General features: G+C 55.3%; 1 protein-coding gene and 1 long non-coding RNA gene across 3 annotated transcripts; both read right to left on the bottom strand.

The window, feature by feature from the left end:
• Positions 1-215: 215 nt before the first annotated feature.
• HAND1 (heart and neural crest derivatives expressed 1) lies at positions 216-3,029 on the bottom strand. Of its 2 annotated transcripts, none has more exons than XM_074552303.1 (2): positions 1,997-3,029; positions 216-1,518 (listed from the first exon to the last, which is right to left on the bottom strand). In XM_074552303.1, exons 1-2 carry the CDS (start codon positions 2,501-2,503, stop codon positions 1,420-1,422), a joined length of 606 nt encoding a protein of 201 aa, XP_074408404.1. In that variant the 5' UTR covers positions 2,504-3,029; the 3' UTR covers positions 216-1,419. The 2 variants fall into 2 exon arrangements, with proteins under 2 accessions (XP_074408404.1, XP_074408403.1); XM_074552302.1 differs by having other exon boundaries at positions 218-1,521; positions 1,997-3,027.
• A 211-nt stretch (positions 3,030-3,240) lies between these two features.
• Positions 3,241-5,723, bottom strand: LOC141730958 (uncharacterized). Its single transcript, XR_012582812.1, has 3 exons — positions 5,642-5,723; positions 4,676-4,778; positions 3,241-4,546 (listed from the first exon to the last, which is right to left on the bottom strand). It is a non-coding gene; the product is annotated as an uncharacterized LOC141730958 (long non-coding RNA).
• Positions 5,724-13,781: the final 8,058 nt, after the last annotated feature.

Here is a 13,781-nt window from a genome sequence, read left to right as displayed (position 1 = left end):
TTAGTCGCAATCAAAAACTTGGTTTCTAACAGAAAATGTAAACGTCTCTGCTGTGAGTCCTCAGATTAGCCCTAGAATAATGCACACATTTTCCCGTGCTGTTTTTCTTTGCCCCAAGCAGCCTCCCGAGTGTCAGGGTTTATCCCGGTGTCTCTGGGAGCGGCGGCATGGCCAGGCTGGGAAGGCAGGATCAGGCTCCGAGCCCGTGCATGCACCTCTTGGAACTCTGGTGAGAGCACCGTGTGTGCACAGCGGTGAGGATTTGGCTTTAATTATAAAGGATTATTAAGGATTTATGCCTGAGTGGTGACAGAATTCGGGCTGCGTGAGCGTTGCTGTGTCTGGGGCTGGTGACATCCGTTCGGATGGCGAGGAGGGGAAGCTGCTCCTTCGAAACGCGGCCGGGGCAGCGCCGAGCAGGGGATCCCTGTCACAAAGCGCTGCCGGTGCCAGAGCCGGGTGCGCTGCCCCGGCAGGACGAGGGAGCCGAGCCCCGTCTCTCTGCATGGCAGCAACAAAACCTGGGGCTCCACAGCTCTGTGGCGCCATCAGACGCTGGAAAGGCCTGATCCTGCCATCCTTCCCCGAGCCAAATACGAGCCCAGTCCCTCTGGCTGGGCTCCTGGAGAGGGAAGGGAAGGGGTGGCAGGGCAGGAGCAGAGTCCGTGCCCTGGAGGAGGTCCCGGGTGTGTTTGCAGAGCTCCATCAGCTCCTGCGGTGAGCAAGGACGGCATAAACAAGTCTCAGAGGATCCCGAGCTCCCCAAGAAGGAATTCCCTGGCGTGGATCGGCCCCACAGCAGAGTACTCTTTTTAGTCCAGCAGCATCCCTGTGGGCAGCGCAGGGGACCCGGCCAGAGCAAAGCGATTGCCGGAGCAAGGGAAAGCAGAGGGCTCGGACCCGAGGCCGTTTGCATAAAGTTTAAATTTTATTTTATTAATTTTTTTTTTAGCTATTCAGTTTTAAATACGTGGTGTGGCGCGCTCGGTCCCTCGGGAAGTGGTCATGCAGATCTGAGGTAGAAAACCCGGCACAGGAGTGTTCCCAAATGCACCTCTAGGTAGTTTCACCGCAGCCACACGTCGGGCAGGCAGCGGACGGGGACAGGGGATCGGGGGCTCGTATTTACAACAGCGAACGAATCGAAGCGTCCAGTCCGGCCCGGCGGGGCAGGAGCCGCCGCTCGCTGCAGGCAGCGGGAGGGAGCAACGATTACTGAAATGCGGGAAGGGGACGGGGAAAGGGCCCGGCTGGGCCCCGCTGCCTTCGAGACGGGCAGGAGCGAGCCCGCAGAGCTCGGGGAGCATCCGTCCGGGCGGGGGCGGCCGGGCCGGCTCCCCGAGTCCTGCGCCTGGATGGGCTCCGGGCCGGGCTGGGCTCTCTCCGACATTGCACATGGAGGGGCGGGCGGGGCGGCTCTCAGGGGTTCAGTTCCAGAGCCCAGACCTGCTGGGGCCAGCCCGTCCGGCCCTTCAGCTTCTTCTCGCCGTGCCCCAGAGGTTGCGAATAGACCTCGGGCTGCTGCGGGAGAGGAGATGGGGAGAGGAGAGGAGGGAGAAAGGAGCGGTCAGGAACGGAGCGGGGTCCCGGGTCGCGGGGCTGCAGCCGGGCCCGCAGCTCCGAGCGGCTTTGGCAGCCCGAGGACAAAGAGGGGCTTCAGAGGTGCCCACCCCGCACCCGCCCGTGCAGCGCGGGGAGAAGCGGCCGCCCTGGCTCCGAATCGCTCCCGGGAGAGGCGAAGGGCAGAGCGGGGCAGGCTCCAGCCCCGGAGCCGCGGGCTGAGCCCTCGTGCAAAGAGCTCGGAAGCCCAGCCGGCCCGTCGGGCTATTTTTCGTCAGTTTTCCTTCACAGATTTGTTATTACTATTATTATTGGTAAAAAATTCTTCAGCGAGGCCGGGAGAGTTTAGAGGATTTTTCCCCCCCAGTCCCGGCGTTTTTCCCGCCCGCTCCTGGCCCACGGGGAGCAGGGACGCGGGTCCCGATCCGCCTCTTACCGTCTCCCTTTTCCTCTTGTTCTCCCTGCCGTCCGCCTTCTTGAGTTCGGCTTTGAAGCCCTCGGTGTCGCCGGGCTGGCTGTCCTTGGCCAGCACCTCCATCAGGTAGGCGATGTAGCTGGTGGCCAGGCGCAGGGTCTTGATCTTGGAGAGCTTGGTGTCGGCGGGCACGTTGGGGATGCACTCGCGGAGCTCGGCGAAGGCGCTGTTGATGCTCTCCGTCCTCCGCCGCTCCTTCTTGGGTGCCCCGACGCCTTTTCGCCGTCCCAGGCGGCCGCTGAGAGCCTCCAGCCGCCCCGGGCCGGCCGGGCCATACTCGGCGGGGCCGTAGTTGGGGCTCTGCCCGGCGAGCTCGGGGGTGGCCTCGGCCGGGTTGAGCACCCAGCCGGGGAAGTAGGCGCGCTCCTGGTGGCACCGCGCCGCCGGCCCGAAGAGGAAAGGGTCGTGCAGCATGTGGTGGTGATGGTGGTGGTGGTGGTGATGCTGGTAGCCCCCCACCAGGTTCATGATCCGCTCCGCTGGCCCCGGGGGCCGCTCAGCAGCGTTCCATGGCCGGGCGGGAGGCGCTCCCGGCGGGCTGCGGGGAGCGCGGCTCCGGTGGCGGAGGCGGCCGTCCGGTTTGGGGTGGGGGCGGTCAGGGTTTGGGGTTTCGGGTTTGTTGTTTGGGGTTTTTTTAACCCCTTCTGGAGCCTCCCGACCCTGCCTTTATATAGGGCCGCGGCCCCCCCGCCGTGGAGCCAATGGGCAGGGGAGGATGCGCGGAGGCCCCGGGGGGAGCGGGGCGGCGGAGGGGGCGTGCGCGGGGCTCGGGGCTCACACCTCCGCCGCTCGCCCTGCGTCCCGCCCGCTCCTCGCTTGCAGGGGGAAAGGGGTGAGGGAGAGCCGAGGGGCTCCCAGCCCCGTCCCGGAGCGCTCTGACCCCCGCTGCCTCCCCGCTGTCGGGGCGGGGGTGTCCGAGGCCCCAGAGCCCCGCGCCCGGCCCGGGGATGAGAGCGACGGGCGGCTCTGGGGGGCTCGGACTGTCCGGAGCCCCGACGGCCGGGCCGAGCGAGCGGAGAGCAGCGGGGCCAGGGGATGGGGAGAAAAGGGGGTGAAGGTACCGGAGTGAGGTGGGTTTGGGCGACAGGAATGGGGTGTGGGCTCCCTCCCTGCACATGGGGCTCCTGGCCCACGCCGGCGCTGCACAGCTGCACTGTACAGCACACGCCCACGCTGTGCAATGCACGCTGCACAAATCCACGCTGTGCCGGTGTTGGTTACACCGTGCACTGCTGCTCACACCTGGGTACTGCACGAGTTGCCCACACGCACCACGAAGATGCTGCATGGACCACACAACCCTGTGCTGCGCACACGCTCCACATACATGTCACACACCCATGTATGTTACACGCACCAGCAGCACGGGTGTGCCACATGCACAATGTCACTGTAAGTACATGACTCACACACGTGAGGCACATGCACACCTATCACACACATGGGTTATAAACACACATGTGTGTGCTGCTCACAGACACTGCATAGATACATAAATATATAAAAATTATACTGTCCATGCACACAAATGTATTTGCAATAGGGAGAGGGGGACCAGTCCTGCACTCCCTGTCCCATCCAGCCACGAAAGTGCTGGGGAAACCCGCTGGGGTTGGGGTCCTGTACTTCACCACAGCCCCAAACCCCAGCCCGGGGAGAGTCCCTGGAGTGGACAGCACACCCTGCTCGCCTCTGCGCCCATGGGTGACACATCCCCGGGCCGATGTCTCCCAGAGCCCTCACCCCCATCCCAAGGGCGCACTGGGGCTGACCCTGCTCTGCTCAGTGGCTCCAGAGAGGACAGGCCGGGCACGGCAGCGGCGATCACAGCCCGGCGGGGCAGGAAGGGGCTTTGGGCCCGAGGTATGTTAGCGATTAGCGGCGCTTTCCAGCGATTCATCTTGCAGCGGAGGGTGGAAACGTTGGAGGGTTGTTTGCAGGCGCTTGTATTAATCATCCGGGCTAACACACCATTAACGTCCTCCTGCATTTTAAAGATGACAAATTTTATTTGACTTCTCTCAATCACGGTTCCCGGGCGGATTCGGGAGCCACTTAAACGCCTCGGATTTTCCATCGTTAGTTGTTACAAGGCGGGCTGCAGAGGCGGGAGGCTGGGGGGGCCGGGCAGGGTGCGAGCGGGTCTCGGTTCTGCGGCTGGGGGGAGCCGGATCTGCCCAGCTTTGTTCCCCCCGCTTTGTTCTCAGCTGCTGCAGAGACCCCGCTCCCCCACCCCCTTTAAACGAGCGCCCTGCGAACATTTGCTAGTGATTACTCTCCTGCTGGAGCCAGCCTTGGGTAGGGTAGGGCGCCGTGTCCCCGCTTTCCTTCAGAACAGCCGTGGTTGGGTGGGATCCCCGAGCCCGGCTCGGAGCTGATGGGAGCCCAGTGCCCACCTGGGAGAAGCTCAGGGGTCCCACTCCATGCCTCACCTCTCCATGGGGGCAGAGCATCACCTGTGGAGCTCTTGCTCCTCTTGCAAACCATCCAGCTTCTCCCCAGCCCTGCAAACTGCCAGGTGAGAGTCTGTGCCACCCAACTCCAGCTCTAGAAATACCTCCCAAAAATCCCCTTTCATCCCCACAGCCCTGCATTGATTGCACAGGCCGCTTAGAGCCACAAACAGCTGGGAGATGTCACCTTGAGCCGTGCACCAGTCACTTCCAGCTGCCAAGCCAGGTGAGTCCAGCCCAAGCCCGGGCATTATCTTGCATAATCCACACCCTGATGGAGTCCCTGGACCCTGCAGAGTTTGGAAGTGCTCAGCTGAGCAAATAGTGGGACCAGAGGGTTGATTTTTCCTTTGGAAAATCATTCTAATCTTTCGTGTTTTAATAAAATAATAAAACCAGAGCCCTTTTCATGCCGACACCTTCTAAATCAAACCAGACTGCCTTTGTCATGGCGTCCAAATTTAGCACTTCTCAAACTTTTGGTGAGTTTCTTTAATTTCACATCTCCCCACTCGCATGGGGGAGAAAACCCTGAGCAGTTTGGATTAGGAGATTTATGGCTGGCATGGCAGGAGGAACCACGTTTCTCTCCACCTGTTTTCCTTCAAATCAGAGAAAGATTTCCTTCCCTCACAGCCAGGTGATGGTGAGGGGGCCGATGCTGCATGTTGGGAGCGAGGTTATCCCAGGTCTCTGTGAACCCCAGCCCCCCAAAGCCAGCAGGACACCAAGCCCTGCATCCATCCCCATTTCTGGGACAGGAGCTGAGGTTTTGGCCCTGGCCCCTCAGCCACCTCCTTATCAGCGCCCAGCCCGCGGCAGCCCCGCTGTCCTGTGACTTTGACGCCAGCTCTGCTCCCCCCCTCTGGCTCCCTTATCTAAATAGGAGCGTAAATCAGGCCCTTGGCAGATGCCCTGGCAGGACAGGGACTCCATAAAAAGGGGCTCTGCTCCAGCTCTGTTTACATTGCAGCCCCGTAAAATATTCCCCTTGTCTTCCCTGTTAGCGTCTCCCTGCAGCATCCCAGCACCCTGCTGCACCCACAGCCCCCCGCCCCACGCCCCTCCGAGCCCCAGGGTGCAGCCAGGAGGGTCCCAGCCCTGTCGCCCCCAGCCCCACGCCGTGTCCCCCCTCAGGTTATGCCCAGGGTACCTCCTCACTCCTCCAGAGCCTTCAATCCCCTCCTGAGGCACTGCGGGCGCAGAGCAGGGCTGAGCCAGCTCCCCTGGGCAGCTGGGTTGTGTCTAAAGGTGCCCCTGGGTATTTATAGCACTTGCCTGAAATAATGCAATAATAATCACTCAGCACCTTCCTAACAGTTCTGCTCTCAGAGGCCTCGGGGGACGGTGGCAAAAACCCTTGGGAAACTGAGGCATGAGCAGAGTCTGCTCCAAGGAGAGCCGCAGAGGGGGATTCTTTTCCTCCTGGCAGTGTGAGGAGCGAGAGAACCTGCAGCAGTGAGTGGAATCAAGTCAGTTTGGTCAGCAATGAACTCAGATCTGGGGTCACAACACAGGCTGGGCTGCAAAAGCCCACTCAGGGCAGCTCTCCTTCCCCAGCAGGGTTTGCCACACGTGTCCTGCTGTGCCAGGATGGGCATGATGAGGTTGATTAAGAGAGGGTAGTTAGTCATGGGAGATGGTTTGGGTTAAGCTAGGGAGAGGATTTGAACCTCTGAGTTAAAGGACTTAAGCCTTTTGCATTTCCTGAGCTCTGCCACGCTAGCTGGTCCTTTGCTTGGACGCGGTGTGAGGGGTGCTGGGGTGTGCAGAGCTCACTCTTGCTGGTGCCTGTGCCCTCCTGTGCCCACACACTGCCTGAGTCCCCAGACTGCACCACTGGGCTGCTGAATTCTACACCAGCCCCACAGGAGCAACTCCCAGTGATGTGCAGCCTGTCAGAGCCCCAGGGATGGAGCAGGAGGAATTGGGGTGAACACAGGACTGTGCCTGGATGTTCCTGTTCCCAGCACAACCCACAGCACCTTCCCTGTCCACACCCCTCCTGTGCCGCCCCTATGGTGACACACAGGATGACAGCAACCATTGCCCCTCAAGAAATGCCACCTATTTATGGCCAAACAGCCACTGTCTTGCCTGGATAAATCAAAAGGAAAACAAAGCTTTACGGAAAAAAGTATTAAATTTTCCATGTGCTCCTGAAGGGATGGGCCAGGCACTCGCTGTTTATTTTTTGGGCTCTCTCTTTGCTAGTACTGTAAGTGACATTGTGTTTACAAAAGTTTTTATGTCATCAGAGCAAAGTCACAGCTCAGCTTCCTCTCCTGTGTATTTTATGTAGATGGATGTGTCTGTGAGGAACATTCAAACTAAACAGAGAGCTGGTTTATAGGAAAATGTATTTATTTGAAAAATCGTAACTCACAATTTCGGCAAAACCGGGCTCCACATTTATTGCTGCTAATGGGGTGTGGCGGCCATAAATTAACCTGGAGAATTGCTGCAGCCATTTCAACAATGGCTCATTGTGCTGGTGGAGCAGCAGTTCCTCAAAGAAGGCTCATGTCAATTGGCAATTACGTTTGGGTGCAAACAACAGGTAAAGGGAAGGTAACAGCAGCCTCGCTGCTGGAACCAGCCCCAAAATCATCACCCTAGGCTGGCATGGGTGCCCTGAGTCTCACTTGAAACAGAGCTGTTCCCTCACCTGATTGCCATGGAAATCAGTGGAAGGAGGCTCCACCTGCCATAAGGGGAATTCCTACTTATATTAAATTATCTGTCATAGACATGTAATTGGAGATGACAGAAAAACCCAGTCCATGAGCTCTGACTGGCAGCCCAGGTGAGCCACGTGCATGGTGCTCCCTGGCTGACCTCTCTTCTTGAAGGAAGTGTTGCACTGAATCAGGAGTGATGCTCCTACCCTAAAACCTCTTCTTTCCCACCCAGACTCCTTGCTGAGAGAAACACTGATCCCCAAAACCTTGAGGCTGGCTGCTGGCCCTAGGGAACAAGCTGCCACTGTCATTGTCCCATCCTCGATCTGCTGGCTCTGGGCAGGGTTTGGCTGCTGGCTCCTGGTGACAGCTCTCCACTCGTGGGGAGCGGTGGAGAAGCGCTCCCGGATGATTCAGGTCCTGACAAAAACCAGTGCCTTTCCCTCCTCAAACCACTTTCCACTCCTGAAGCAAATTCACAAGGGCTCTAGAATGTCCTGCTCCAGGGCATCAGCCAACTGCTAATGGCTGGGGATTGGGAAAGACATTTCCTCTGCTGAGGATTGCATAAGCGCTTATTAAGGCAGCTCCTGGCTCTTCAACAAAAGCATCTGGTTTGGGGCATAGCTGGAGACAAACTGCTGGGTCTGGGTGGGCAGAGCTGGGCTTGCTGCTTCCAGCCCTTCCCTTAGTGCAGGTTTGGGTCATCTCCTCTGTGCTGGTGGGGAAAGGGAGGTTGGTCATGACATGAGATGTGTCCTTCTCCCTCTCCCCTGCTCTCCATTAATCCTGGTGGTGCCACTGTGGGGAATTCTCTTCCCACTCCTTCCAACTCCAGGAGCTCAGGGGCCTTCCAGCCCCAGGAACCAGGACACCATGTGTGCATGAGGGATTTCCCTGCTCCCTGTTACACCCCCATCCCACATTCCTTGAAAGAGGAACTCCCTCCTCTCCCATTGCTGCTGTGCCTGGCACATGGACTGGCCTGGCTCAGTGGCTGAGCTCCTGCTCTGCACCCTGTCTGTGTGACATTGCAGGTAAATGGCTTTGTGGTGAGAAAAGGCTGCTGACACTGGTCCTGACCACCAGAAAAGGTTGGGATGCTTTAAACAGGGCTCTGCTGTGTCACAGGCTCAGTGTGATGTGCTGGCTCTGCAGAGCAGCCAGAGCCAGGAACAGCATCCTGTCCATGTTTCCCTGTGGTGGGACCATGTCCTGGCATCCCTGCTTCCCTCCTTCCTCTCTGTGTGGATCCACATGGGGTCTTTAATTCATTTTGTCTCTAAGATTTCCAGGGCAATTCCAGTTCTCATCACAGTGTCTCATTCCAGGTCTGGCTATGCCTTCCCAGCTGTGCCAGGGTAGGAGGATGGGGACTATTAGTGCTGCCTTATTATCCTGGTTATACTCAGCTCTCTCAGAATTCCAGGTTTTCTCCCTGCTCAGGTGCAGGAGTTACTGCTCCCTTCCATGGGAGCAGAGGGACTGATTTTCCCTTGGTTCCCCCCACTGCATCCTGAGATGTCTGTGCAGCTGCTGGGCCAGCCATTACTGCAAGATTCTATGAGATGGGTTTTATAAGATGGGTTTTCCAAGGTTGGATTGAGATGGTTTTTAGAATTAACAAGCATCTGTTAATACTTTTTTTGCAACAGAAAATTATTTGGGAGTTGGGGGTCTTAAATAATTTTAGTGCTTTTTCCCACCCTTTTCCCCCCTGTTTTATAAATGGGAGGTGGCAGAAGCCTCCCCAGAGCTTATTATTGCCCATCCCAAACTGGGATCCAGCACCCAGCATGGCTGTGCTGCTGCCTTCACAGGCATGGGGGGAAGTGGGGGGATTTTGGGGCAAAAAGGCACAGAGATACTGAGTGTCCTTTTGTCAGTGTGGTCCATGGTGCCACCATGGATATTTTGCCTCCTTGCATCCAGGCAGTCACAGGATGGGGACATGCTGTAAAAAGTGATTCCAGACCTCCAAAGAATAACTGTTTTATTGTATATCAATATACACAGTAAATATGTGACTCCTCCTAACATGCTCTGGAGAAAAAAAAAAGCTGTCTGAAATGGAGCTTATTGGAAGGAAATAAATTGCTCCCATAAAAATGCTGATCCCTCCCTACTTCTCAAAACTGAAACAAAATCATTTACTGTGAGCTGAAGACCTTTCTTCTCTTGGCTCCTGGTTTTCCAAGAAGAGCAGGGAACATGAAGGAAAAACAAGCCTTCCCCATTAAAACCTGCTTAAGTGAAACTCCAGTTTTCTCTTAAACTTTGCTTGGAAACATTTGGAGCAGCTTCGTGCAAATCAGTTCTGCTCTTTGAAAGGCCATTAAAATAAAAAACACCCAACCCAAAATAGCCACCTCTGCAAGAAGCATCTTGTTTGGACAAAAGTGGTTTGTTTTACGCCCTAAATCCAAACACTCCTGGGGAAATGTTGTGAAATCCACCAGGCTGGCGGTGCGGCGGCTCCAGGGATGTTTAGTGGGACATGGACAGAGCTGGTGGGTGCTGGCAGGGTGACGGCCACCACCAGCACTTCACTGCTGGTTATCCCAGCTGCTGGAGTGTCCCTGGCTTCAGCACAGTGCATTTTCCATCAGGGTGAGTTCTGGCAGGCAGGGATTTTGTACCAGCCTTCAGCCCCACTCTGATCTTGCCCCAGAGATCCTGTGGCCTCTCTGAAGGGCCCATCATATGCAGGAGCTGAGAACACTCACTCTGGGACAAACAAAAGCCATTTTCCAACATGGTGTTGAAGCCCTTAATTTTTTTTTTTAACATACTCCATGTTATACCCAGAGCACAAAAAACCCCACAGTAATTCCTAAGCCAGCAATATACACACCAGCAACCCTGATACAGTATTTAAACATATATATAAGATAAAATTGCATGTATAAATAAATATTTTACTATATAAAAATAAAATAAATGTAAGTACAAATATAATTATGATTGTATTTGTAAATATAAAGAAATATATGTAGCGTGTGTGTATATGCATATATATATATATATATATAAAAATATATATAGCATGTGTGTATATGCATATATATATATATATATATATATATGGTGCTCCTTTTTCTGCTAGTGGCATCAGTCTGCGATTTAGGAAATCACAAATATTTCTATGCCAGGGTCTTTGGCAGTGAAGTTTTGCTGTACAGCTGCCTCTCCTGTGCAGCAAGCCCAGCCTGGTGAAGCCCTGCCAGGAGCACAACACCAATGGAGTTAGGGAGAATTATTCCTCATGGATTTGCCTGAACCTGCCAGATTACTGGGGAGCTGGGATCCTCTGGATGGGCACTCCACCTCGCTGTGGCTCTCCAGAAGGAAGCTGGCCCAGCCTCATTTGCTTGGTGTGATGCTGAAATCGTGGGATGGAGGGTGGTGAGACCCCAGTGCTGTGAGGAAAGGGAGAGCTGCTGCCCCACCTTTCTTCTGGAGGGGATGGGGGAAGAAAGGGCTACACCACTGTGAAACTGCAGTTTTAGAGGGTGCTGATTGTTTTCTGGGGCCAAAAGGACATGAAACATCATGTCTAAAGATGACAGGCTCGATTTGCTGTGTCATTAACCAGAGCCGAAACTCTAGATGGGCTGGGTCTCCTGTGAGCTGCACGCTGCTTCCCCTGCTGCTGCTGAGCTCTGATTCTGACAGATAAAGGCCTTTGTGAGTGCATTTCTCTTGCTCAGACCTTGTTTTAATTCCATGGATGCTATTATGCTGTCTGTGAGATGAGGAAGTTGTTTCTATCCCACTCCCACACGTATCTGAATGTGCCCCCTAAAATGCACTGGCTCCCCAGCACACATGTGCTACCCCAGGTACTTGCAGGGGTTTCAAATAAGGACAAAGCATAATCCTCCTTCTCATCAGGGAAAAAAACTCTCATTCCCAACCTTCCACAGCCTTGAGATCTCATGGAAATAAGCCCCAAGGTCCAGCCCAGAAGTGGTGGTGTGACAACGGTGTGGGGAGCAAACAGGCAGCAGAATCAGGAAGCCCCACAAAAGCCCCATAACCACCCATCTCATGGTCCTGGCAGTGGTGACAAACTCCAATCCAGGTTAGAAGCAGCTGCTGAGACCCAGATGTGGTGGATGAGGAGAGCAGTCACCAACCAGGTGAGCTGGGCTCAGCGTTTGGCCACACCAGGGGCTCTGCTGGGCTTATGGACGCCAGCACCTAAACACAGAGCACGTTTTAAAGGAGCACGGGTGCTCTGGGCTCTGAGCAGCCCCTGCCTTTGCCAGCAGAAAGCTGGAGGTGACAGGGCTCACAGGGAGGTGGCTGGAAAGGGAGCAGTGGAGCTGAGTGTGCATGAGTGGGCTCAGAGCACAGTAGGAAAAAATACCGCAATAGGCAAAGCATCTCCCATTTGCCCCTAAGCTCTGGCTCTTCCTGTGCTGATAACAAGCCCAGTAAATCTCCTTCCAGCAATGAGACATTTTTTTCCCCTCTCCTTCCCCTCTCACAGCCTTGTTAGACCGTGCTGGCTGCGGGAGCTGGGGTGGGACTGCCCTCTTCACCCCTCTGTGGGGAAGTGTCCCAAAGCATGCAGCCCCCCGAGCATCCCAGCAGGTTCCTGAGGTTTCCAGCCCTGCCCTGAGGTGTGGGAAGGAGCTGGGTGCAGGCAGGAGCTGTCTCCTCTCTAATTGCCCCCGGAGCCCCATGGCTGAGCCACTTGCTGCTATCTCAGGCCATCTCAGCTGGTGCTGGGCTGAGTCAGGAGAGATGGAGACTGATACTGACCCTCTGTCCAGCTGACAGGGGTGCAGGGCAAGAGTGGAGGCAGAAAACCTGGGATGTACATGTCCAAAATCTCTCTGGCCTTAGTGTTTTGGCTGAAATAGGGAGCTCAGGCAGTGAGCAGGTTCCCATCAGCAGTTTGGTGCTCAGCCCTGGGCTGGATGAGCCTCAGTGACCTGTCAGATGTAGCTCCTGACCTGAGAGAGTTTGAGCCTGCCCAAAACCTGGCAGAGAGAGCATTGCTGTTCTGAAAAAGCAGCTCTGGATGTGCTGGGCAGCAGGATGGGATTTACTCAATTTAGGAGTTGTGGTGGGACACAGGGCCATCATTTCCCATGCAGGAGATGGCCACAGAGCTTCCTCCCAACTGCTCTTTTTATGTCTGAGGGCTGGGACTCCTTTCTGGTCTCACCATGCTACTGTTCCCTCCCCATAGCCAGACCCTGCCACTGAGTTGCTCCAGTAAATGCCACCATGCCATGGCTCAGCTGCTGCCCTGTTGGGATTTTCCTCCCTCGTGCATCACCAAACACTGCTCATTCTCCTCTTCCTCTCGCGAATTCCTCATAAATTTCCCGCTGCCGGCTCCACCAGCTCCGCGTTCCCATTAAACCTTGCAGGCTGATTGCATCTGTCAGTGTCACTGTTTGGGGCTGGAATGTGTCACCCTGCTCCAGAGGAGTCATGTATTCAGCCCTGGCAGAGCATTTCAGGACAAGGCACTGGGTTAGATCACGGAGGGACAGTTTTGCTGCAGTGGCAAGCGCTGATCCATCTCGCGGAGCAGGAGGAAAGCACCGCCTCTGGATTCTTTCCTATTTATTTTTTCCTAAACAGAGGGCTTAGAAGTGCGAGAGTCACCTACCAACAGGATCCTGGGCTTTGCTAGAGCGTCCTAAAGAAAGGGAGTTTGCTTTAAAAAGCCTCCAAACCCCATGAATTTGGAGCAGACGTTTTTTCCACTGTCCCTGTCATGTCTCACCTCTTTTGTCCGGATTCTTGGGGTGTCCCCAGACCTGCAGGTACTTTGGGGTCCCTGCTGTGTGGTAGCAAGGGCTGGGGCTTGTGGGGTCTGGGATGTCCCCAGTAGTGGAGGAAGCAGGTACAACCATGACCCAGCACCTCACCAGGGAAACTCTGGTGGTGACAGTGCAGTGACCATGGGGAGTAGCCAGCTATGACACTCTCATGCCCACACCAGGTCCCTAATGCTGAGGAGGGGGTCTCTTGAAATATTAGATGTGATTATCAGACATTCAGAGTTAAAACATAAAATGAAATTATGCTTCTGCTTTCATTATCCATGTAAGTGTGCAGCTGCATGAAGGAACCCCACATTCTGGGAAATACTTCATCCTGACCATCAAGAGCTTCATCCCCTGTCCCTGTCTGGGGAAATCTCGTCCCTGTGTGTTTGGGTGGGGCATGGGGTGGATGAGGAGATGAAGGGACAGCTGTAACCTCGAGGACAGGCACCCTTGCACAGCAGATGTGCAGCAGGAGCCTTCATTCCCTGCACAGTGATGGACTGGACTGCCTTCCTTTGGGATACATATCCTTGGATGGTCCCATGCCACTGCTAGCAGGTTTCCCATTGCTTTTCCTCAGCTACCTGTGCTGGTTTCCTCCAAGGGGGGCTCAGATGCTCTGGGAAGCTCCTCTACCCAGGGTGCTGCCCGGTGACCTGCCTATGGTAAGGGTGGAAGAGACAGTCAGTCTGTGTTGCTTTGTTTATAAGAACATATTTGCAGTGATTGATGTCTGAGCTGGGGAAGTATGCTTGCAAGTGAGACTTTAAAACATGAATCAAACAATGTTTGGAATATGTATGCTGCTCTGTCAAAC

This window comes from Zonotrichia albicollis, chromosome 15 (assembly GCF_047830755.1).
Source record: "Zonotrichia albicollis isolate bZonAlb1 chromosome 15, bZonAlb1.hap1, whole genome shotgun sequence".
NCBI classification, from domain to species: domain Eukaryota; kingdom Metazoa; phylum Chordata; class Aves; order Passeriformes; family Passerellidae; genus Zonotrichia; species Zonotrichia albicollis.
Note: the sequence above shows the minus strand (reverse complement) of the source record. Positions and strands in the feature narration are given on the sequence as shown.

Coding starts and splice junctions, on each gene's coding strand:
- HAND1 (XM_074552302.1), bottom strand. CDS start 2,503: ATGAACCTGGTGGGGGGCTACCAGCATCACCACCACCACCACCATCAC. Junction 1,522..1,996: donor ACAAGAGGAAAAGGGAGACG/GTAAGAGGCGGA, acceptor CCTCTCCCGCAG/CAGCCCGAGGTCTATTCGCA.